Source organism: Psittacula echo, assembly GCF_963264785.1.
Source record: "Psittacula echo genome assembly, chromosome: 30".
In the NCBI taxonomy this organism is placed as follows: Eukaryota; Metazoa; Chordata; class Aves; order Psittaciformes; family Psittacidae; genus Psittacula; species Psittacula echo.
The window spans coordinates 990,276-1,012,206 of NC_137765.1; the positions used below are offsets into that span (position 1 = coordinate 990,276).

Consider the following 21,931-nt stretch of genomic DNA (forward strand, 5'->3'; position numbering starts at 1 on the left):
CTTTGAGCATCACCTCCAAGGGTGGTGATGGGGGTGACTTCCTGCCCCTCATCCTGTTGTCTCTCAACCACCCCAACCATTTCTGCCTCACAAAGCAAGTCCCAAACACCGTTCAAAATACATCAAGTCTCAGTTTAGTTACCAAACACTGTAAACGGTTCCTCAAATGTCAGGACAGTAAAAACCTCCCGAGAGGGCCTGGAACCAGGGAAAAGCCAGCTCCTGGGGCACAGAGGTGCTTTCCACAGCCTTTGGCAGGAAGTTTCCCCCACACCAGTTTCTGATTGGGCTCAGAGTTATAGTCCAAAAGGATGCAGGGTGATGGAAGACGGCCCCTGGGTGCTGCCCTTGCTGGGCGTGAGGCCCTGGGTGTCCAGCTCAGGAAGGCACTTTGAGCTTTGCACTCCCCAGCAGAAACTGAAGGATTCGGTCCACTACCAAAGCAAGGAAGAAGTCGGCCAGCAGCACCTCTGTGATCACCACCTTGAACTGGGAGAGCAGACACAACCTGTCAGTCCTGCTCCCTTCCTTCCCCTCTGCTCCCGACGCACTATGGAAGCACTAGAGCTTGAGCTCCTTCCCTGATGGGTGATGGGTTGAATGGAGAAGCTGTGGCTGCCCCATCCCTGGCAGTGTTCAAGGCCAGGTTGGATGGGGCTTGGAGCAAGCTGCTCTAGTGGAAGGTGTCCCTGCCCATGGCAGGGGTTGGAACTGGGTGATCTTAAGGTCCTTTCCAACCCAAACCATTCCATGCTCCTATGTAACCCCCTCTGGCATTCCCAGCAGGGAATGCCGCCTGCTCACCTCCGTGGGGATTTCGACCAAGCCAAACTGCTCATTGAATTCCGGTGAAGAGCCCGTGAGGAGACCAACGATGGTGAGTCCAGAGAGGAGGATGCTCCACAGTAAAGGCTTGTTCTCCCGGAGGCTCTCCATGAAGGGATGACCCTGGAACATAGCAGGGAGAACCTGTGAGCAGAGGCGATGCTGGACTCCTTCAGAGCAGAGGATGCTGCACGATTCACTTGGATCACCTCGGGGCAAAAAGAAAGAGTTTTTCCCCCTGCAGTGCACTGACAGAAGGGAGTTTGCCATTGGGGTTGGATTATTGCACCTTCATGCCAAGGTCAGTTCTCTGGTGCTGCCAAGACACAACTTAAACATGGCTTGCCTTGTAGTTGATAGCAAAGGTGGCCATCTGCATCGCCATGGACATGATGTAGACAGTGCTGTTCACCAGGCTGGGCTCAAACTCCTTGTACAGGTCCACAAACTCCTCCTGTCTGAAAGAGAAAGCAGCTGGGGATCAGGGCTGCAGGGGAGGGATACCCACCCTGGACCTGCTGCTCATGCTCTCCGTGCAGCCCAACACACGGGGGGCGTCTCATTGACCAACCAACACCCCCAAGTCCTTCCCCTCAGGGCTGCTCTCAATAATCCCACCATTCTTTATCACAAAAGTGGAAAAAGAATCCCAAGGTTTTTGTGTGGGTTTCTAGAGAAGCTTCCCAGCATCCCACCTCATTGGTGTGATTTCCCTTTCCACATGTCGCAGACACTGGAATTGCCATGTAGCATGGACCATATTCCCACTTGCTCCAGCACATCCTTGCCCTGTCAAGACCTCTCCCCACCCTCCTGCCTGGCAGGAAGCAGAGGGAACATCCCTCAAGGCACGTACTTGGCGTCGCTGCGGGCCTGGGCGCCGCGGTACAGGTACACGAGGCTGAGGAAGTGCACCAGGAACTGCAGCAGCACTGTCAGAACCGTGTAGAGGTTGAAGATGTTTGGCAACGGGCGCTCCTTGGACAGGGTCTTCAAAGGCTGGGAGAGGAAAGCAAAAGGGGCTGGATGGTTTCCATCATTTCCAGGTGGTTTTCCAGCAGAATCCAACCCACGTTTGTGTTTCTCAGCAAATACCAGCAAGAGGCACCCCCAGGACTCAGCTGGGGCAAGGAACAAGCTCATTGGAGCCACTGAGCTGTGTTACTCATCCCCTTCTTCCTCCCGAGCAAAGCCTGATCCCTCCAACAAGCACTGGCCTCTGGAATCCAGGGGGACAAAACCCTTTAAGCAGCTTTGGGTAATGCTAAGAGCACAGGATCCATCCAGAGGCACCTGGAGAGCTGGGGCCATGGAGTTCAGCAAGGCCAAGGGCAAGGTCCTGCTCCTGGACTGGCATGATCCCTATGAGAGGTGAAGCTGTGCCTGCCCCATCCCTGGCAGTGTTCAAGGCCAGGTTGGACACAGGGGCTGCTCTAGTGGAAGGCGTCCCTGCCAGTGGCCGGGGGTTGGAACTGGATGAGCTTTCAGGTCCCTTCAACCTGCGATTCTATAGACCCATAGAATCTGCTCCCAGCCAGGCAGATCCCAGCCTGTGCTGCACCCCTGGGTTGTGCCTACCCACGTACAAGACCTTCCCCTCGTCGCTGATGTGACTGACACCAACCAGCCCCTACCCCAACACCCTGCCTTTACCTTAGACCTGGAGATGAAGAGGAAGCAGCCGGCCAGCAGCAGACCCTGCAGGGTGGCCTGAAAGTCACTGAACTTCACCCCTTCCAAGTAGAGGACGCTCTGGCTGTAAGCAAGGATCAGGGCGTTCAGGGCAAGGATCTTGAACATTTGGAGCGTCGTCACTAGCGTGCAACGACCTTGCTTGATCACGTGGCAGACTGAGGAGCAAGAGGAAGCAGCGTTTGGAAACACAGCAGGGCCTGGGGCTCTGGCCCTCAGTCCTCTCCCTTTCTGAAGCAGCACAGAGGGAAGAGAGGCCCTCGCTGCGTGAGGAACCCCTGCAGGTTCCATGGGACCAGGGGCCTTTCTCCCCACCCCACCCCCTCCTGGCTTTGCTCCTTACATTAGACACCAAGTCTCAGGTCCCACCAGGCACTTACTGCATTGAATGGAAGAGAGCTTGGAGGTGAAGGGGGCTGCGATGCTGGCGTCGCCCAGCTTCACGACAGGCACACGCTCCTCTTCCAGATCCTTCAGGACCTGACTGATCCGCTCCTGCAGCCCAGGGAGAGAAAGGGATAAAGGCACATGGGGCTCATTCCCACAACCTGGCTCCAAGGTGATCCTGGGCTGGCCCTGCTCTAAGGGGAGGCCGTGAAACCTTCCTGCTTGTGGCATTGACCAAAGAGCAATGGAGCTTCTGGGTGCAAGCACAAGAAAGCTGCTCTTTTCCCAGTACATCCTCCCATTCCCATGATTAGTGCTAAATCAGAGCAGGAACAAAGAGCAAGGATACATTCTTCAAGGGCTTTGAAGCACGTCGTTACCAACCCTCTGCATGGCCAGCTGCTCCTCTCTTTGGGACATGATTCTGTGCTTGGCCCCACGGGAGGTGGGTTTCACCATCCCACTGCCCACGGATGGCAGAGCAGCCTTCCCATCGCCGGGGCCATCCCGAGCTCTCTTCCTCCTCTCGGGCAGCTTTTCAGGAGCGTTTCCCAGCAGGGCCACTCCTGTAGGAGCACAGAGACAGGAGCTGCAGGGGAAGAGCTCTGCAATCCCTGTGCCAGAAGAGCATTTGCACACAGGAGGAATCCCAGCTGGCTTTAAGTGGGCAGGCCGCAGGGACACCAGAGGTTACACTTGAAGGGAAGCTTAGGGAGGGGAAAGAATAGGAAGAATCTTCCAGGCCAAGGTGTGTGCAGTGAATTCCTGCTGGTGCACACAGCGAGTACCCCACCAGCACACAGATCCTGCCTGACACTGACTTCTGCTGTTGGTCAGATTGATTCTAGCCCTCAAAACACCAGGGAAAGGAAGCGGAGACAGGTTATGTGCTTGCCAAGGGGCACACATGAGTCCTGCTCACACACTCACCCACATCTGCGTGTTTGAGAGCTCCAACGTCATTGGTGCCATCCCCACACATCAGCGTGACGTAGCCCAGGCTCTTCAGAGCAGTGATCACAAACTCCTGCACACAGGAGGGCACAGTGAGAGCTGGCACCTGCATGTGCTCATGTGCTGCTCTCTGGGCTGGGTTATGAGTCTTGGCCAAGTGCTTGTGTTCTGCAGCAATGGGATACCCTCAGCCAGGCTCTAAAGGCTTCCCCGTGCAGGCTGTGATTTAGGAATGCAGAGCTACAGCTGGCCAATGGGTTCAGAGCTCTTTAAGATAACAACAGGGCATCTGCTGGGCTCTGGCTCTCGCTGGCTTGAGCATCAGCAGAGGTGATGCTTGTGCTCAAGGCCAGGCTTGGAGCAAGCTGCTCCAGTGGAAGGTGTCCTGCCCATGGCAGGGGCTTGGAGCTGGAGGAGCTTTAAGGTCCTTCCAACCCAACCCAGTCCATGATCCTATGATCTCTGTGGCTCCCTGCTAAGAACCCTCCTAAACCTCTCACCTTCTGCTTTGGCACCACTCTGGCAAACACCTGGATGTGAGGGATGAGCTTCAGCAGCTGCTGCCTGTTCACAGACTGCAGATGAGAGAGACCTTCCCCAGTCACACACAGGTCGTATCGCTGGGTCAGCTCTTGCAAAGACATTGGGAAGATGGGGAGCAAGACAGCACCATCAATGGATTGCCACTGCCAGCTGGAGCCTGGAAAGAGAAGGACAAACTTGGCATGAGCATGCTTGAGGTACCTGGCTGGGAGAAATGCTCCCTACACTGATCCTGGTGTGTGCAGCCCCATCAAGGGACATGGACTCCCCTTCCCCTGCAGTGACAGGGCTCTCAGCTTCCCTGGATGGCCTCTGAGCCTGCACAGCAAGGAAGGCTTTAAGCTGCTCTTCCTTTGGTTATTTTGTATTCCAGCGGCTTGGTTTGGGAGCTGGCAGAGGGATGTACGCAGCCTGCTCAGCGCTCCAAGCCAGAGAAGAGCGGGGCTAAGGACAGGGGGTTATTTAGGCTTCCGGAAAGGGAGGGCCTCCCATTGTAGCATCAAGCAGCAGTGCTAACAGCTCCAGTGCCCTGGCACTGCTTTGGCTCTTGTCCTCCCCAAGAAAGCAGAGTTTGCTGCATGGGCTCCGTTACCTTTGCTCCCAGGAGGCTGCAGGATGAGGGTGTGCTCCTTCTGCAGGAAGTGCAGCTCCCGCGCCACGTGGCAGGCAGTCAGGGGGTTGTCTCCTGTTATCATCACTACCTGAGGGGAAAGCACCAGGAGCCAACAGTCAGCTCTGGGCAGGCAAAAGGCACTTCAAGACACATCAAGACACATCTCCTTTCCATTGGAAATGCTTCTGGATAGCAGCGACATTCCCTACGAGAGGCAGCTCTGGGCAGCAGCCTGCAGAAAGGCCAGGAACAAGCCTTTGCCCTGTTCCACAAAGGCTTCCATGCTGAAATTCCCCATCCCCGTGGCTATGGGTAAGGCTGGAATGCTGCCGGCACTTACGTGGTGTGATGCATTCTGGATCTCCCTGATGACAGATTTGGAGTCAGCTTTGAGAGGACAGGAAACCACAATGAATCCCACAAACCTCAGATCACATTCCAGAGCTTCACGCTTCATCTCTCGTACCTGCCAAAGCAAAGCAGGGAGCTGAGTGTTTCCTGCTGCATTCCGGCTTTCCAATGGGGGCTTCCCTGCAAGCAAAGCAGCACTAGAAACACGAGTGCTCCGAGATCATGGAATCACAGCATGGTCTGGGTTGGAAGGGACCTTTGAGCATCTTCATGGACGCCTCTGGATTTGCTCCAACAGCTCCACATCCCTCTTGTGCTGTTGCGACTGCAGGCGGGGGGGGTCTCACCAAAGCACAGCAGAGAGGGAGAATCCCTCCCTCCATCAATAACACAAAGGAATTCGAAGCTGGGAGCACAACCTTCCCAGAAGGACCCACATTGTAAACCCAACGCTGCAGCTGTGGGCAAGCACATCCCAAAAGAGAACCCCTTCCCCATCCCTGCTCACACCAGCTCTGTTCCCTTTAGCAAGAGCTCCATTTCAAGGCCAAAATACCTGCTGGTGAGTGAGGTGCCCCAGTTCCTTGTAGCCAAGGGCCAGCACTCTTGCCCCCTCATGTGAGATTTCCGTGTGGACAGCATGGTAGTTGCTTGGGCACTGAGACAACTGGGGGGGGGAACCATCACATTAATGCAGTTGCAGACACAATTCAGCAGCATATTTCAGCACTTCACATTCAATCTGCAGCCAGGGGCAAAGAGGCACCTTCAGGAGGGTCCTTCCCCAGCAAGGGCAGAAGAGGAGACCCCCCCCGGTCTGTTCTCAGGGCCAGGAATGCATGAAGTGAGCTATTAGATCTCACTGGGATGAGGCTGAACCTCCCCAGTGGAGGCTCATTCCAGGCACTGAGCTGTTCTGCAGCATGAAATCCCTGGCATTCAGGTTCCAGACTAAAGGGACAAGCACATGGAATCATGGAATGGTTTGGGTTGGAAAGGAGCTTAAGATCATCCAGTTCCAATCCCCTGCCATGGGCAGGGACACCTCACACTAGGCCATGGCACCCAAGGCTCTGTCTTGAACATTGCCAGGGATGGAGCATTCACCACTTCTCTGGGCACCCTGTGCCAGTGCCCCACCACTCTCCCAGGGCAGAACTTCCTTATCCCCAACCTGAACTCCCCTGTTTCAGTCTGAACCCATCACCCCTTGTCCTATCACTGCAGTCCCTGCTGAAGGTCCCTCTCCAGCATCCTTAGCTACTGGAAGCTACTAGAGCAGCTCATTGCTCTCCTAGAGAGATGCTCTCACCATTGTGTGCAGCGTCTCAGGGGCCCCTTTCACAGCTGCAATGTAACAGAGCTCAGTGGAGCCGATCTTCTCGTAGGACGCCAGCACAGACATTCTCTTCAGGGCACTGGCAAAATGAAAGCGCTGGTGAATTTTCAGTCCCTGAGTTTTAATACTCCTGGAGAAAACTTTCTCATCTGGAAACAAAGAGATCAGGAAATCCTGAACGGTTTCTCGCTATGGAAAGCAACGTCCCTCCCTTTGGCTCTCCCTTCAGTCACCCACATCATACAAACGTCCTCTCTTTAGCTACAAGCCCCCTGAGCTGGAAATACTTGTGCTGACAAGGAAGGGACATAAAGGCTCAGATGACCTGTGTGCATTGCTATGAGCAGAGCAGGCTGGAGGTGCATTTCTACCATACATCAGTTTAAACCTCTTGTTCTATCACTGCACTCCCTGATATCATCATCACAGGTCAACATCCAGAAGCAAAACCCCCAACATGGGTTGCAGCTGGATGTGTGCACAATGCTGCTGGAAGGTTTCTACCTGTGTGTGGGAAAGACATGAAAGCAGAGCAGAAAGCCTCTGGAGAAAGCCCCAGGCCATGCTGGAGCCCACACTGTTGTGTTTTCACTCCTGCAAGCCCTGCCACTCGTGCCCTGTTTTGATGGCATCCTCATCCTGCACTCTGCAGTCCTGAAAGCAGGCTTCTACCATTCACTGTCCCTCAGTTGTGCAGCACAAGGATTTCCACCTCCCCAAGCCACTTCCTGGGATCACAGCAGATGGAATGCACTCCTTCCAGAAAGCTGGCATGAGACATTGGAAACCTCCAGACTAGCTAATGTCATGCTCAGAACTAACAAACCCAGTGTTATCATCAACATCTCCCCCCCCAACGCACAGCCTGTGGAAAAACAGAGCACAAGGAGCTGCAAGCAGGCTTTACCTTTGGTCAGAGTCCAGTCCACAGCCATCAGCATGGCCTTCTCCAATGGATCACCCACCAGTGTCCCATCATCCAGCTGCACCAGCGAGTGACACGTGGCAATGGCTCGGTGGGTTTCTACAGGGATGTCAGATACTGGGGTCACTTCTTTCCCATCCCTGCGGCACAAACGCATCAGGTTAACAGAGCCATTCCTGTCATCTCACAGAAACCCTGGAATCCTTCCCAGCCCCAAATTCCTGCTCCACCAGACTGGAGCTTCTCACAGGGAGATCAAAGCTGCAGGAAACCTGGCACTGCCTCAACTGCAACAGTGCCAAAGCCCATCATTGCTGCCAGTCCTCCAAAGCAAACTCTATTCCAGCAGAACACTTGAAGCAGAGAGGCACGAACTAACACATTGAAGTAGCTGCAGAATCAAAGGACTTGGATGTCTCACTGCTGCAGCATCAGGCCTTCAAGCACACTTCATTGTGGCAGTAGAATAAGAAGGCAGGATGCTACCGTAAGGAGAAGCAGTGAACATCTCAGGGGATAAAAACCCCAGGCAAGAATTCCCTCCCCACCATTAAACTCACAAGGTCTGAGCCCACAGCCCTTGCTGAAGACCAACAACCCCCTCTCCTGCGAGTTCAACCCAATTCCTCCGCTCTCCGAATCCCTGATTATCTTCTCTTCCTCACTGGAATGTGATTTCACTTTGAGGAGCTCCCAAAGCCCAGAGGACAGCAAACCATACAACAACCCCCTCCCAGGACCTACCTGAGCCCAGCCACCCCCCTCACTATGAGGTGATCACTGGTCAGGGTGCCAGTCTTGTCAAAGCAGCAAACTTGGACTTTGCCTGCGAAGGGGATGCGGAAGGGCTCCGTGCAGTACACGTCTAGGAGAGAGGAGAGGAAATGCTGTGAGAGAGCAGCTACAACAAAGCCAGGACAGGATGCTCGGTGCCTTTAATGAAGCCACCGAAGCCAGGGCATCAACACGGTGCTCTGACAGGCTCAATGGACCTCAAACTCCCCACTCTGTGGCCTTTGAAACCAGACCAGACACCAAGTCCTAGCAGTGATGTGTTCCAACAGTGCCTATTCCATATAGAGGAACCTGTTCAGTGCAGAACTGTGGCCCTATGGAGCAAGCAGCTCTCTCCTACACTTGATTTAGACCCCACTTCAAAACGCGAGGGGTTAAACCTCCTCACATCCACCAGCTCCAAACCCCACCACTGGCACTGAGCAGAAACTGAGGCCTCTCCAGTAGCTTCACACCAACACTTCCCCCAGTTCCAGACACAAGACAGCCCTGGTCTTGGCTCCTGTGCTTCGGCTTGGTACTTACAGAGCTTGGCCAAGGCAATGAGGGAGGTGTTGACAGCCAGAGAGAGCTCAATGGGAAGCTCAGGCGGAACCACTGAGGTCAGTATTAAGGTACACTCCAGGAAGAGCTTGTAGCGGTTCCTGCTGGGATCCTTGGTGCCTATGGAAGGAGACGGGAGAGCTGCATTCCTGCTCATCCTCAGCCTGTGTGCCCCACAGAACTACGGGGAGTAGCACAAAGAAGCTCACCTACCTAGGAAGGGCTGTGGGAGGGCAAGAAAAGCATCCAGAATGCAGTGTGGGCCCCTACACTGCCCAACCCAGCTATTGTATTGTATCCCACAAGCTTTGGTACAAGTCCTGGGGAGAGACCTGGAAGAGGCAAGAAGAAAGCTCACCTTCAATCCAGACGTATGCTGCAGCAGCAATGGCAAAGACCAGCAGGAACAGGATGAAAATGAAGGTCTCTAAGTTATTGGCTGTCACTCTCTTCACCCCAAAGAGGATTGTACGGAGCAATTTCCCCTGAGAAGAACAGCCTTCAGTGCAAGAAGCCACCTCTGCAGCATGCAGTACTTGGTGAAAAAGACGCAGGAAACCCCAGTTTGCAATCACACTCTGGTGTTTTAGCACCAGAGCCCCAAAATGAGTCCCATTTCTGTGACCCTCTCAACAAGCAGCAGCCAGGTCACCCACCATGAATCTGTTCGAAAGCCCCAAACTTGGTGCTAAGTCATTTGAAGTTTATGATCTCTTTAAAGCAGCCTTTGATTTTCAGTTGAAAAGGCTTCCTGCCTCTACAAACACACTCAAATGGGCCTTGCCCAACATTCTCCTCACAGAAACAGGAGCTGTAGCATACACATAGTGCAACCAAGAGCCCTGAATCCCAACTTCTGCATCAAACATCAAACTACATATTTAACACAGAGAAGAGACCAGCCTTATTCCTTCCTCTTCCACACAAACAAGTCATTTCAATGCCCAGAGTTCTGTTTTCCCCACTGCTGTACTTCCTAAGACTTTCCTTACAGAGAAACACTGAACGACACCACCAGCACCATGGGCAAGACAGAGGTGAGGACCACGTCCACGTCTTACCTGAGATGTGTTGAAGCCGGTCCTCAGGGCATATGCCACACACCCGTTATCCACAGCTGCAACAGGAATGAAGAGAGTCAGCTCAGAGCCAAGCTTGGACAGGTTTACTGCAGGCACAACACACATGAAGCTATACCCTCCTCTCACAACAGACACAGCTGAATAGAAGAGCACAGCAGTCAAAGAATCAAAGTGAACCCTGAGTGCCAGGGTCAAGGCAACCGACTCAATGATACCCCCAGTGTGGAATGGTTTGGGTTGGAAAAGACCTTAACATCATCCAGTTCCAACCCCCTGCTATGGGCAGGGACCTTCCGCTAGAGCAGCTTGCTCCAACCTGGCCTTGAGCACTGCCAGGGATGGGGCAGCCACAGCTTCTCTGGGCACCCTGGGCCAGCGCCTCAGCACCCTCCCAGGGAACAACTTCCTTGTCTGCAACCTGAACTTCCCCTGTTTCAGTCTGAACCCATTCCCCCATGTCCCATCACTGCAGTTCCTGATGGAGGTTCCTCTCCAGCATCCTTGTAGCCCCCTTCAGACACTGGAAGCTGCTCTGAGGTCTCCACGCAGCTTCTCTTCTCCAGGCTGAACAGCCCCAATGTTCCCAGCCTGGCTCCATACGGGAGCTGCTCCAGCCCCTGCTCATCCTTGTGGCCTCGCTCCACCAGCTCCATGTCCTTCTTATGTTGAGGACACCAGAGCTGGATGCAGCATCCAAGTGGGGTCTCAAGAGAGCAGAGCAGAGGGGCAGGATCACCTCCATGACCTGCTGCTCATCTCCTATGGATGCAGCCCAGGACACGATGGTTTCTGGCCCTGTTGTACCCAGTTGTTGTATCAAGCCATTTAACATAAACCTGGGAGGCCCTGGCAGAGGGAATGTGCGCAGGTACCCACGTTTCAGTCCCGTGCTGGCTTTCTGGGGTGGGATGTGCTGCACCACTTTGGTTCCCCCAAATATGATGTGCAATCGAGCATCTGTCTGCATGTCCAAGATGTGCTCGGGGCTGAGATCCTCCACAGGCTCCTGCAGGACAAAGTTCAGGCTCAGAATCACAGCATTACACTTACAAATACTCTTTTCTGTTCTTATCCCACATAAGATAAGCTCCACTTCAACCAAAGGTGGCCTGAAGTGAATCTAGACCTTAACCATTCAGCTCCCCATGCTGGGTTTAGAGCCTGGCATCTGTGGAAATGCTGGTTTTGGGGGACTACTTCCCCCCTGGTACCCTGAATTCAGCAAGGGAGGCTCTGCAAGCATGACTTCATCTTGAAGTCACCCACTGGCACAAAAAGAAGGAAGAGATAGGGGTTTGCAGTGCTTTACACTTGTTCCTCCTCCCACCTCTACCCAGCCAAAGGAATCCAGACTAGGGAATGTGTGGGAAGGTGATGCCATGCTCCAGGAGTTCAGCCCCAAAGGCTGGAGTCAGTGCCAGACAAAACAGACACTTCTGTTTCTCATTTACCAGACACCATCCATCACTGACAGGGAGCAGATACCAAACACACCAGGTTGCTTGGGGCAGCAGTCACACAGAGACATGAATCCCCACTCCCAAGTTTTGCAGTGGCTGGAATGTTTCCCCCTTTTCCAGGCTGCACCAAGTGAGGAGCACAGGGGACATCTCAGAGACCTTCATCTGTGGCACGGATTCTCCTGTCAGCATAGCTTCATCTACAATGCACCTTCCACGCAGCAGCAGCACATCACAGGGCACCAGGTTCTCCTGAGGAGATCGCCCTGGAATGAACACATCAGAACTGAGAAGAAGCTCCAAGGCAGAAGTGCCTTGGGTTGTCTGGCAGACCATGGCTCTGCTTCAGTGTAGCTGAGGCTCCTAAAGCTTCCAACCTCCCACATCATGCACCCACGCCGCAATGCTGGCAGCTGAAAGGGTTGGAACAGGATTAGGTCTCTAGCAAGACCAGGAAAGTTGATAGCACATCACCCAGTTCTCATTGTCATTCAGGCTTCAAAGCCTGGGATCACAGCTCAGGGTAATACAGCCTTCCAAGGGAGAGCGGGTTAAGAGAGAGCTTTCCATTCCTCTTCCTGTTCTAGGAAGAGCTTGTGTCACAGGAAGAGGAGGGCCATGAAGATGCTGTGAGGGCTGGAGCAGCTCTGCTCTGGAGACAGGCTGAGAAGAGAAGGCTCCAGGAGACCTTCAAGCAGATTCCAGTGCCTAAAGGGCTTGGAGCAAGCTGCTCTAGTGGAAGGTGTCCCTGCCCATGGCAAGGAGCTGGAAGTGGAGGAGCTTTAAGGTCCTTTCCAACCTGGACCAGTCTGGGATTTTGGGAATGTGAGGCTGCACACTGTAACACGCTGGAAAGAGCCTGATTTTAAAGCAGTGTTTGATTGCAACCATCATGCAAATCCTTACCAATGGAAACAATATCCCCTGGGATGATCTCGTCACTGGAAATGGGGCGCCACTTACGGTTCCTGTAAACCTGCAGGGACAAAAAAGCACCTTCAGGAGCTCTGCACTCTTCAGAAAGGGATGAGAGGAAAAATGGGGGGGGGGAAAGGACCAACAAATCAGCTAAAAGATAGCAAGAAATCCATGCCCATCCTCTGTGCTTTCCAGCACCTGGATCATGTATGGCTTGTTGCCCATCTTCCGGATCTCTGACATGTTCCTCATCTGCTGCTGGACCAGAGAAGCTTCAAATGCAACCAACATGGAGAGGGTGAACACGCTGTAATACCAGTACTCATCCAGGCACCACAAGCCCACACAGAACACCTGCAGAAGAACACAACGCTCAAGTTGGTCCGATCTCACTCTGAAAACAAAAGCCTGCCAGGTCCAGGCGTTCTTTCTGGAGCTAACTTGGTCCACATTGAATTGTAGCAAGCCACAAAACCCGAGACCACAGGAAGTCATTAGGGGGAGGCACTTTCTGAAGGCAAATCAATGTTACAGTGCAAGAATAGCATCTTCTCCTGGGTTTAGCAAGCTGCCAGCTGATTTATGGCTCTCAAGCCAGGAATTGTAAGGAATTCTCCCATTTTCTAGCAGGGAAAAGCTGGTTTGTTACCTGGAAAACGAAGAAGGGAGCTGTAGCCCTTTCTTTAAAGAGTTCCAAGAACTCCGGCACCACCATCTCAGCCCTGGGAAAAAAATGGAATCCTTATGAACCTCAACATTCCACATCCTCAGCACGAGCCCAGCCCAAAAGCCACCTGCAGGCTCCATCACAGTCAGAATCTCCCTCTTTCCAATGACTTTGATGCAGTGTGATGCAGGTAATTTCCATCTCAAGCCCACCCTTTGGGCTGATGTCCTTAAAGGAACAGGAAGTGCTGGGAGGAAGTGAAACTTAAACCCCAGGAACAGCACCATGGTTCAAGGCTGTTGGTCCTGACTGGGATACTCTGGCAAGGAGAGCTCTGTGCTCGGAAAACTTACTTGTTTGTCCCATATTTCTTCTCAGCTGCTCGGATATCTTTGTCTTCCTGATAGCCTCGGGCATTCTGGTAGTAACAAAGGGGATGTTCCACAGGGAAAGCGACAGGGAGGAACTGCTTCTTGCCATCCAGCTCATAGGAGTATTTGATTTTTTGGAATTCAAAGGAAAGAGCCTCCTGCCCATCCTCACCCTGCAGAGACCGGGGGGGGGAAACCCAACTGAACAAACACCAAAGGCTTCACTCCACGGAGAACCTGATGAAGGAAAGACCCCCCCCCATTCCCTGAAACACCTCCTGATTGTATGGCTCTGCTTATGGCCCATGCACCAGGGAACACTGTGGATCCCTTCACACCCCTCAGCTGATTTCTGACCAAGAGCTTCAGTTAGAAGCTCCTAAAGCTGCAGCTGACAGCACCACGCAGCAGCTCCTGCGCTCAGCACATCCTCACCTGGTCTCTGTGCAGTGGCACCAGTTCCACCGAGCCGTTATTTGGGGTTGGCACAACTTTAGCCAATGTGGCTTTCTTCGGACAAGGTTCCTGAAACACAAGCAAGAGACACTTCATGAAGCACATCTCAGAGCCTGGAATTCAATGGGCTGGGAGGAACCCTCGCTTCGAGACACCAGGAGAATCCCAGAATGGTTTGGGTTGGAAAGGACCTTAAAGCTCATCCAGTTCCAGCCCCCTGCCACACGCAGGGACACCTTCCGCTAGAGCAGGGTGCTTCAAGCCTCGTCCAACCTGGCCTTGAACAGGGATGGTTCAGCCAAACCTTCTCCATTCAACCCATCCCAGTGTCCCACCACCCTCACAGGAAAAACTGCCTAAGAGCTCATCTCCATCTCCCTTCTGGCAGGTTAAAGCCGTTCTCCTTTGCCTGTCCCTGCATCCCTCATCCAAAGCCCCTCTCCAGGTTTCCTGGAGCCCCTTTAGGCACTGGAGCTGCTCTAAGGTCTCCCCTTCAGGAGCCTTCTCTTCTCCAGGCTGCCCCAGCCCAGCTCTCTCAGCCTGGCTCCAGAGCAGGGATGCTCCAGCCCTCGCAGCATTTCCATGGCCTCACTCCAACAGCTCCACATCCCTCTTGTGCCGTTGCCCTGTTGTCGGAATCAACGACATCCAATGCTCACAACCCATCCCCAAACCTGGCTACCCCACCCTTCACTTCAGACACCTACAGCTGCCAGCAAGACACAGCCACAACAGCGCCTGCAAACACAGCACCCAGCCATGCTCAAAGGGCACAACAGACACCAGCAGAGGCACCGGGCCCTGCCCTGAGCTCCCCGCAGGGTGCTGGCCTCCCTCGCACGGCGCTGGGGCACTGCTGCTCTCACACACCCATTTCCTTCCCCGCTAACGGCAGAAACGCTTCCCCCTCCCCGCGCCTGCAAAGCGTCCCCATCGCAAGCACCGAGGAGGCCGAACGCGTCCGCAGACCCCAGAGAGCGCCGGGCCTCATCCGGACTCACCCGGACGCAGGTGAGGGCGCAGTGAGCGTGCACCGACCACAGCCCCGACAGCGCCGTCAGCAAATGGACCACGCCGATGGCGGCGAGCGCCAGCAACGCGGCCTCGGGGGGCGCGGGGACGGGGCCTCCGGGCCTCGGGCCTCCTTCATCCGCCGCCGCCGCCGCCTCCTCGCCGCCCCACGCGGCCCACACGCGCGGCCCCCACAGCCAGAGCCATGCCGGGTAGAGCCCCGCCACGAAGGGCAGCACGGTGCCGTGCAGCAGCCGCGGCCGCCGCCGGTACAGCGTCACCGACGAGACCAGCTCGTCCCCGGGGCCGGGAGCCGCGCCGGCCGCCGCCATCTTCCGACACAGCACAGCGAGCCGCTTCCGCTTCCGCCGCGCATGCGCACTGCGGCAGTACCGGCTGGAGCGGCGGAGGGATGTGAGTAGTGGGGGGCACCGGGACCGGGACCGGGACCGGAAGCGGACCTAGAACCGGAACTAGAGTCGGAATCTAGTCTGGGTCTGGGGCCGGGTTTGGGCCCGGGTCCTGGGCCTGGGTCTTTCCCCCGTCCCCGCGGTAACGGCTCCGTGTCCCCGCAGGGAAGCGGCCCTGGAGATCACGGCTCGCTACTGCCGCACGGAGATGGAGCAGTACGGGCAGTGCGTGGCCGCCAGCCCGGCCTCTTGGCAGCGCGACTGTCACCAGCTCCGCCTCAGCATGTCCCGCTGCGCCGCCGCGCAGTGAGTGCGGGAAGGGGCCGGGGTTCGGGCCGCTTGCGCTGAGCTCCGCGGAGCTGAGGGCCTCGGTGTTGCCTCGCAGCCCCATCGTGCAGCGGATCCGGCAGGACTGTGCGGAGCCGTTCGCTGCCTTCGAGCAGTGCCTGCGGGAGAACCAGGCCGCGGTGGTGAAGTGCAGCGAGCACGTCAATGCCTTCCTGCTCTGCGCCGACAGGGTGAAGGTCTCCACGTGAGGTGAGTGCTGGGCTGCAGAGCGGGGTCCGGAGCTCTCAGCCCCTGCTGCTTGGGAGCTGCTGGGTTAAACAGGGCGAGTAGAACAGGTAGAGCCCTGGAATGGGTTGGGTTGGAAGGGACCTTGAAGCTCCTCCAGCTCCAACCCTTGCCACGGGCAGGGACACCTTCCACTAGAGCAGCTTGCTCCAACCTGGCCTTGAGCACTGCCAGGGATGGGGCATCCAAGCCTGCTCCATTCAGCCCATCCCAGTGTCCCACCACTCTCATGGGGAAGAACTTTACATCTAAGCTAACATGGAGGAGCATTAAAGCAAATAACATGTTACTAAGCACACAGAAATCACTTCCCATGGTCGTGGGGTGTGATCTACTGGGGTGCTGCATCCACATGGAGCCGACCTGATGCTTTTATTTGTGCCGTTTCTGTTTTTCCGTAGGGGAGCCTTGGAATCAGAATTCATCTTGAGTGAACGAGAAGGCTTTGTGTGCTCTGGACTCTGGTGCTGCTGCTGGCTTGGGTTGGTTGATCCCCTCTGAAAAGCAAGGTGCAGCTCTGCAAGGTGGGATTCTCCGTTCTGGGCACGCTGGGCTTGGCCCCAGCAGCCAGCCGGCCTCTGACCGGGATTGTCAGAGCATTCCCGATACAAGAGTGCTGCTAACGCTGGGGTTTGCCTGCTGAGTTGCCTCTAAAAGCTTGATAAGTAAATGAATTACAGAACTGTGGTGAAGCAACACCAAAGGATCAGCTGCGACCTGCAGATGGCCTTGAATAGGAACCAAAAGCTGAAATCAGCCCTTCTCTCTTTCTCTGCAATCTGTCTTCTCCAACACCTTGCTCATTCGGCATCCCAATAAAAGAACAAAAACTTCCTTTCCGAGATCCAAAGCCAGGTCTGGCTTTATCCCGCTGATGATGGAAGCTGCTCTCTGAGCTGGATACAGGGCTATTTCCTTGGCTTATAAAGGTTGGCTTGAGCCGCTTGCAAACACCGTGTGCAGCTCCCAGGTTGGGGGGATGCTGTGAGGGGTTGGAGCTCGGCTCTCCTCCTGGTTTAGAACAGCAGAGGGAGTCTTCCTGCAGCAGAGAGGGCAGAAACCTGCTGATGGGAGAGCACTGACTGCTCGAGCAACAGCACAACTCAGCTTCATGTGCAGGGGAGCAGAGCCCAGCTCTAAGGAGAGCTGGTTTCTGGGCTGTAACTGGTGGGGAAGAAGAGAGGAGCAATAGGTGGTCTCATGATGAGTGGGGTGACCTGGTGAGTGCTTCTGTGGAGGGAGACCTTTGGGGTCACCAGTGTAAGAAGGACATGGAGTTGCTGGAGCAAGTCCAGAGGAGGTCGTGGAGATGCCCCAAGCTACTGGAGCAGCTCTGCTCTGGAGCCAGGCTGAGAGAGCTGGGCTGGGGCAGCCTGGAGAAGGCTCCTTAAGGAGAGCCCTTAGAGCAGCTCCACTGTCCCTTCAAGTGGGCAGAGAATCTCTGCCAGCCAAGGTTTAAACCTTGGAAGATCCTTTGCAAACAAGGTTCAAGGAAGGAGAAATGAGTTTCTATGCCCTAGTTACACGGCAGCAGCTTCAGAGGAACATCTCTGGAGTAGGAGCTTGGTCTTCCAGAGAAGAGCCATCAAAGAGGTGTGCAGGGAGCAGATGACCCTCAGAAACAGCAGCAGCCTCTTCTGGACATACAGCACAGCTTTGCTGGGTTTGTGAGGTGGGTTTTGTACCTCTAAGCGAGGGTGAGGCCTGAAACTTGGCTTTGCCCTGCTTCCCAGCAGTTCATAGCCATTAATCCTTGGTGGTGGTTCAGCCAGGCGTTAAGTCCAAGTGTTCCCTTTGAGCCTCTGGTGCTTGGCAAACATCACTGGGCATTTTCCAGCTCCATACAGAGCTTTAACTCCTTTGGGCAGACGAACAGCAGATTGAAGTCGATCTGGTCCAGCTTCTAGCAGAGCCCCAATCACAAAGGGGGCTCTTTGGCTCACAGTGGTGATGGGAACATCCAAAGATCCTGGGCTCCCGTCTGCAAACATCTGCACAAACATCAGGAAGCTCTTGGTTGCCTTTTAGCAGCTGCTGGGGGCTTGAGACCTAAAGAGCTGCTTTATGGGTGAGAGCAAAAGGTGAGGGGAGTTTTCCTTCCAACTGAATTCACGGAGGGGGCCAATGCAAGCAGCAAAGGAGGAGAGCACTGGGTTTTGGGGGGGGTGTGTGGAGGTGTATTTACAGCAGGCAGCACCCCCTCAGCCAGAAGGGGCTGTGCTGTGAATAGCTTTATGAAGGATGCTGTTGGTCGGAGCGAGGGTGCTTTGCATGGTGTTGACACTGTATTGAAATGTCAGGCTGTCAGCACAAAAGCCATTTTTCATTAGGTTTAAGGTGCACTGGGGCCCCTCTTAAACCCAGTTCTGCCGCCTCCTGCTCAGGAGCCTGAGCCACTCCATTATTACTTGCTCTTACACATTAACCATTGAACTGCCAAGCACTTGGCATTGTCAGCTCTGAGCCATGCACCCAGGGATCAGTTCCCTTGTTCCTGGGGAGAAGGGGGAAGAGGAAGGTGCTGATCCAGCCTGGTTTGGGATGTGAACAGGGGGAGAAATGCTGAGGAAATGAAGTTTCCTTCTGAATAAAGAACACACGTTTCTCATATCATGGAATCACGGAATGATTGGGGTTGGAAAGGACCCTAAGATCACCCAGTTCCAAGCCCCTGCCTCACATTAGACCTTTGGAGGTGAGAAGCACAGAGCAGATTTGCAGCTGTTTCCCCTTTCTAACTCTTACGTGCTGCCTGCTCTTGCTGGAATAAACCCAGAGGGGCAATCACAGCTCGTTGTGGCATTGCCAAACAGAAGGAAGCCCCCTCTTCACTTCTTGGGCTGTGATACTGTCTCATACCCCTTCGTTTGAGTAGGACAGGCTTATGGAAGCAAGTGGGAAGAGGCTTCACTGATGTGAAGCTGAGCAGGGGGAAGTCCTCAGGCAGTCCATCGGACTGGGAGCTTCAGCTTTATCACCAAAGGCTGCAGTGGATTCAGCTAAAGGGATCAAACCAAGGAGGGAATAACCTGGTTTCCCCAAAAGGGCAGACTTGGGGGGGGAAACAAGAGGTTTAGGGCAGGATTTGGCTGTCCCAGCCTCCTGGACACAAACCAGCCCAGAGAGAACCCCTAAAGCCCTGCAGTGCTGAGGAGAAGAACCCAAAGGAGCAAGTTCTGAGATGGTTGGGATGTGTTAAGAAAGCAGCATCAGGTGTTCTCACTTGGGGGTTAAGCCTTGTAAAGGATCCAGTCTTGTATCACCAGGCTCCTGATTCCTGTCTTCTGGCGTGGGCTTTGCTTGGTTTCCAGCTCCTGGGTCTGGTTTTCACACTTGGAATTGTTCTCAATGCTCGTTTGGGGTTAGACGTGCGTTTTGCAGCAAGCTGGATGCCAGGAGTCTTCTGGTTTAACATCCCCACTGGCTCTGTGTGGCCTTGGAAGCTGCTCTTCCCATGGTCTATGTCTCTATTTGCTCATCTCCGAACTAGCTAACACCTATTGGGCTGGAGAGCAGTGAAGGAGAATGAATGGAAGCATGCAAGCAGTGCTGAGGCCCTGAGCTAGGAGGAAGCCAAGGATCAGTTAAGCCTCTGCTTTGCTTTACCTCCATTTCTCCTTGGTTTCCATCTCTCTGGGTGCGAAGTGGACTGGGGGAGGCCCCTTTTTCCTCGGCCCGTCGCTGTAACTCCTGTTGCTGTCGCTTCTCCTTTCGAGCGGAACTTGAAAGCCAATCAGGGAAATGAGAGCTGAGCCCTCGAACGGGGAGGAACCGAAGCAGCTCTTTAATTTTTCATCCAGAAAACAGGCTCGTTTTCCACCCCGCTTCTCTGCCTTCAAGGAGCCATAAATCAGCGCGTTCCTTCGGTGCCTGCAGTCCCAGGCAGAGATTTAGTGCTGCTGGCAGGCCTGGGTCTGCAGCGGGCACCTGGGGAGGGCAGAGGACCCGGGGGGGGGGCCCACATTCCATGCACGCACCCCTCTTGCTTTAGTTGGCCGTGCTCCAGATGGGGTTTGGAGTGAGCAGGAGGGAAGTGGTGTGGGCTGAGGGGGGCGATTGGCACCTCCATGGCTTTCAGTCACCTTTGCTCTCCTGCCTGTAATCCCAAAGAGCCCTGGGCGTTCCCAACCCCTCCTTGTGTGTCCCATGCAAGGACCTGTGCCGCTCCCTGCCTGAGGAGAGCAGTTGTTGGGTCTCTTGACCGTGCCCAGAAGCCGGTGGTGTTGCCCCAAAGCGTGTGTGTGATTTACTCTATTCCCCTGCTGTTTCCTCTCAGGTGATGCAGCCACGAGACCCAAGTCCCGGATGCCCACAGGAGCTCAGGGACGAGTGCTGCTATCCCCAGGTCGCCGAAGGCTCCCATCCCTCCTGTGTATCTACGTGAAGCTCCTTCTGCCTCTTCCCATCTAATGCTTGCTGCACTCCTGCTGTCTCCCCAGGTCTGGCCAAGCTCTTCACATGCACTTATTCGCATTGGGATTCTGGTTCCTCTTGCAACTGACTGCCTCCTGCTCTTGGGTTTGCTGCCCTTTAAGGCATGAGCAGCCACCAACCCTGGTTGCTCCTTTGCTCCAGGATACCTGGAGTTCCTGGGAAAGGTAATGGATGCTCAGGCCAACCTTGGTGGGACTGCAAAGGAGGCAGTGGGCTGCTCGTGGATGTGGTTTGGGCTGAGACAAGCTTCAGGTTTCCACTTCCAGTTTGCTTTATTAGTAGCAGTATGATGATGGGTTTCTAATGTACATGCAAAGGAAACCCCATGGGCACTGCACAGCACTGGGTCACGAGGAAGAGAGGGTGAGGGTGCGGTGGGTGGGTGTCTGTAGGCTACGTACAGGAGGAGACGTCTCTGGGGAGAGCCATCGTCTGGTACCAAGAGCAAAGCCCAGCTACAGAACCAGAGGCAATGGGAAGTGACTGCACCTGAGCATGGGTCACGTTCACACAGCTTTATTAAAGGTGAAGCAAGAGTGGAGTGATGCTAAGGGCTCTGGTTGGGCCTCTGGAGCTGCAGACAACAAGAATCAGGCATTCCTTTTACATTGGAGAGGCTACACACCTTTAAAACCAGCCTTGGATGTGCCCCGCGTACAGAGCCATCAGCTCCTCGGCTGCATCACCAGGCGCCAACTCTGGAGATCCCAGGTTGGGAAAGAGTCACTATTCCCTTTGGGAATTGTCTGTTCAGTTCAAATAGATGAGGGCAGGTGGGTGTTCCTGCTGCTGGTGTGCTGTTAGGCAGGCTCCTGGGACAACCTGGCCTTGCCAGGAATCCCAGCTCTCCTCCACCTATGGAAAGAATAAAACCCCAGCCTTGGCTCCTATAAAGAGCTTCCCTTTGGTGACAACAGAGGCTTCCATTCTCTGCTCACTCTTGCTTTTTGTGGGTACAAAACATTGCTGCTTGTGACTCGCCTGCCTCGTGGCGTGGGGATGGAGGATGGATGCGCGTCGCTAAAGGGCAAACGTTACAAACCCGTCCTGGGCCACATAGGAAACCTGGGGAGCAGCAGGAGCATCCCTTAGCGATGCCTCAGGACCTTGGATCTTCCTGTTGCAAGTCACCCTTCTCCCATGAAGTCTGCATCTGCATTGGGAAACGAGGCAGAGGAGCACGGCAAGCTGCAACCAAGGCTCAAAGAAAGGGGCTTGGGGTGGGAAGGGCTCCTCCTGCTTCTAGGGGCAGCTGTGGGGAGCTTGGCCAGTCTTTGCTTGCAGGACACAATGCTCAAAAGCTTCAACACTGGACAAACTGCTAAAGGTACAGCTAAACAACATCATAGCAGGGGTCTACTTGTGGCTAGAAAAGAGGAGAGGGGCTCTCCAAAGTCCTTCAGGCTCTGAAAGGGCCCCATGAGTTAGTGCTTGGACGCGACGGAGTTGCCTCCTCCCTTGTGCGGCGCTCAAGCAACGTCTCTGAAGGTCTCAGCCTTGGTTCTCCTCCCTCGCCCTCCCTCTGAAGGGGAAGCAGCAGCCACTGGAGATACTCAGGGAAGGGCTGGCGGCTTTTCCGTGG

At 54.7% G+C, this 21,931-nt stretch overlaps 1 protein-coding gene across 2 annotated transcripts; it reads right to left on the minus strand.

Moving 5' to 3' along the window:
- Positions 1-111: 111 nt before the first annotated feature.
- On the minus strand, positions 112-15,277 carry ATP13A1 (ATPase 13A1). 2 transcript variants are annotated; one of them, XM_080636175.1, is made up of 26 exons: positions 14,923-15,277; positions 13,901-13,990; positions 13,448-13,638; positions 13,077-13,149; positions 12,626-12,781; positions 12,416-12,485; positions 11,669-11,775; positions 10,926-11,055; positions 10,029-10,084; positions 9,326-9,452; positions 8,950-9,087; positions 8,374-8,494; positions 7,612-7,769; positions 6,678-6,853; positions 5,922-6,032; positions 5,355-5,480; positions 4,994-5,102; positions 4,359-4,558; positions 3,835-3,931; positions 3,289-3,470; positions 2,898-3,012; positions 2,479-2,675; positions 1,682-1,824; positions 1,172-1,283; positions 805-948; positions 112-489 (listed from the first exon to the last, which is right to left on the minus strand). In XM_080636175.1, the coding sequence occupies exons 1-26, from the start codon at positions 15,262-15,264 to the stop codon at positions 379-381; spliced, it is 3,582 nt and encodes a 1,193-aa protein (XP_080492301.1). In that variant the 5' UTR covers positions 15,265-15,277; the 3' UTR covers positions 112-378. The 2 variants fall into 2 exon arrangements, 1 of the variants encoding a protein (XP_080492301.1); XR_013958610.1 differs by lacking the exons at positions 112-489; positions 805-948; positions 1,172-1,283 and having other exon boundaries at positions 1,685-1,824; positions 2,479-2,581.
- Positions 15,278-21,931: the final 6,654 nt, after the last annotated feature.

Excerpts from the sequence above, each read along its gene's own strand:
- ATP13A1 (XM_080636175.1), bottom strand. The coding sequence starts at position 15,264 with ATGGCGGCGGCCGGCGCGGCTCCCGGCCCCGGGGACGAGCTGGTCTCG. Across the intron at positions 9,453-10,028 it reads CCGGCTTCAACACATCTCAG|GGGAAATTGCTCCGTACAAT; the intron begins GTAAGACGTGGA and ends TGTTCTTCTCAG. Across the intron at positions 5,481-5,921 it reads GGCACCTCACTCACCAGCAG|GTACGAGAGATGAAGCGTGA; the intron begins GTATTTTGGCCT and ends TTGCTTTGGCAG.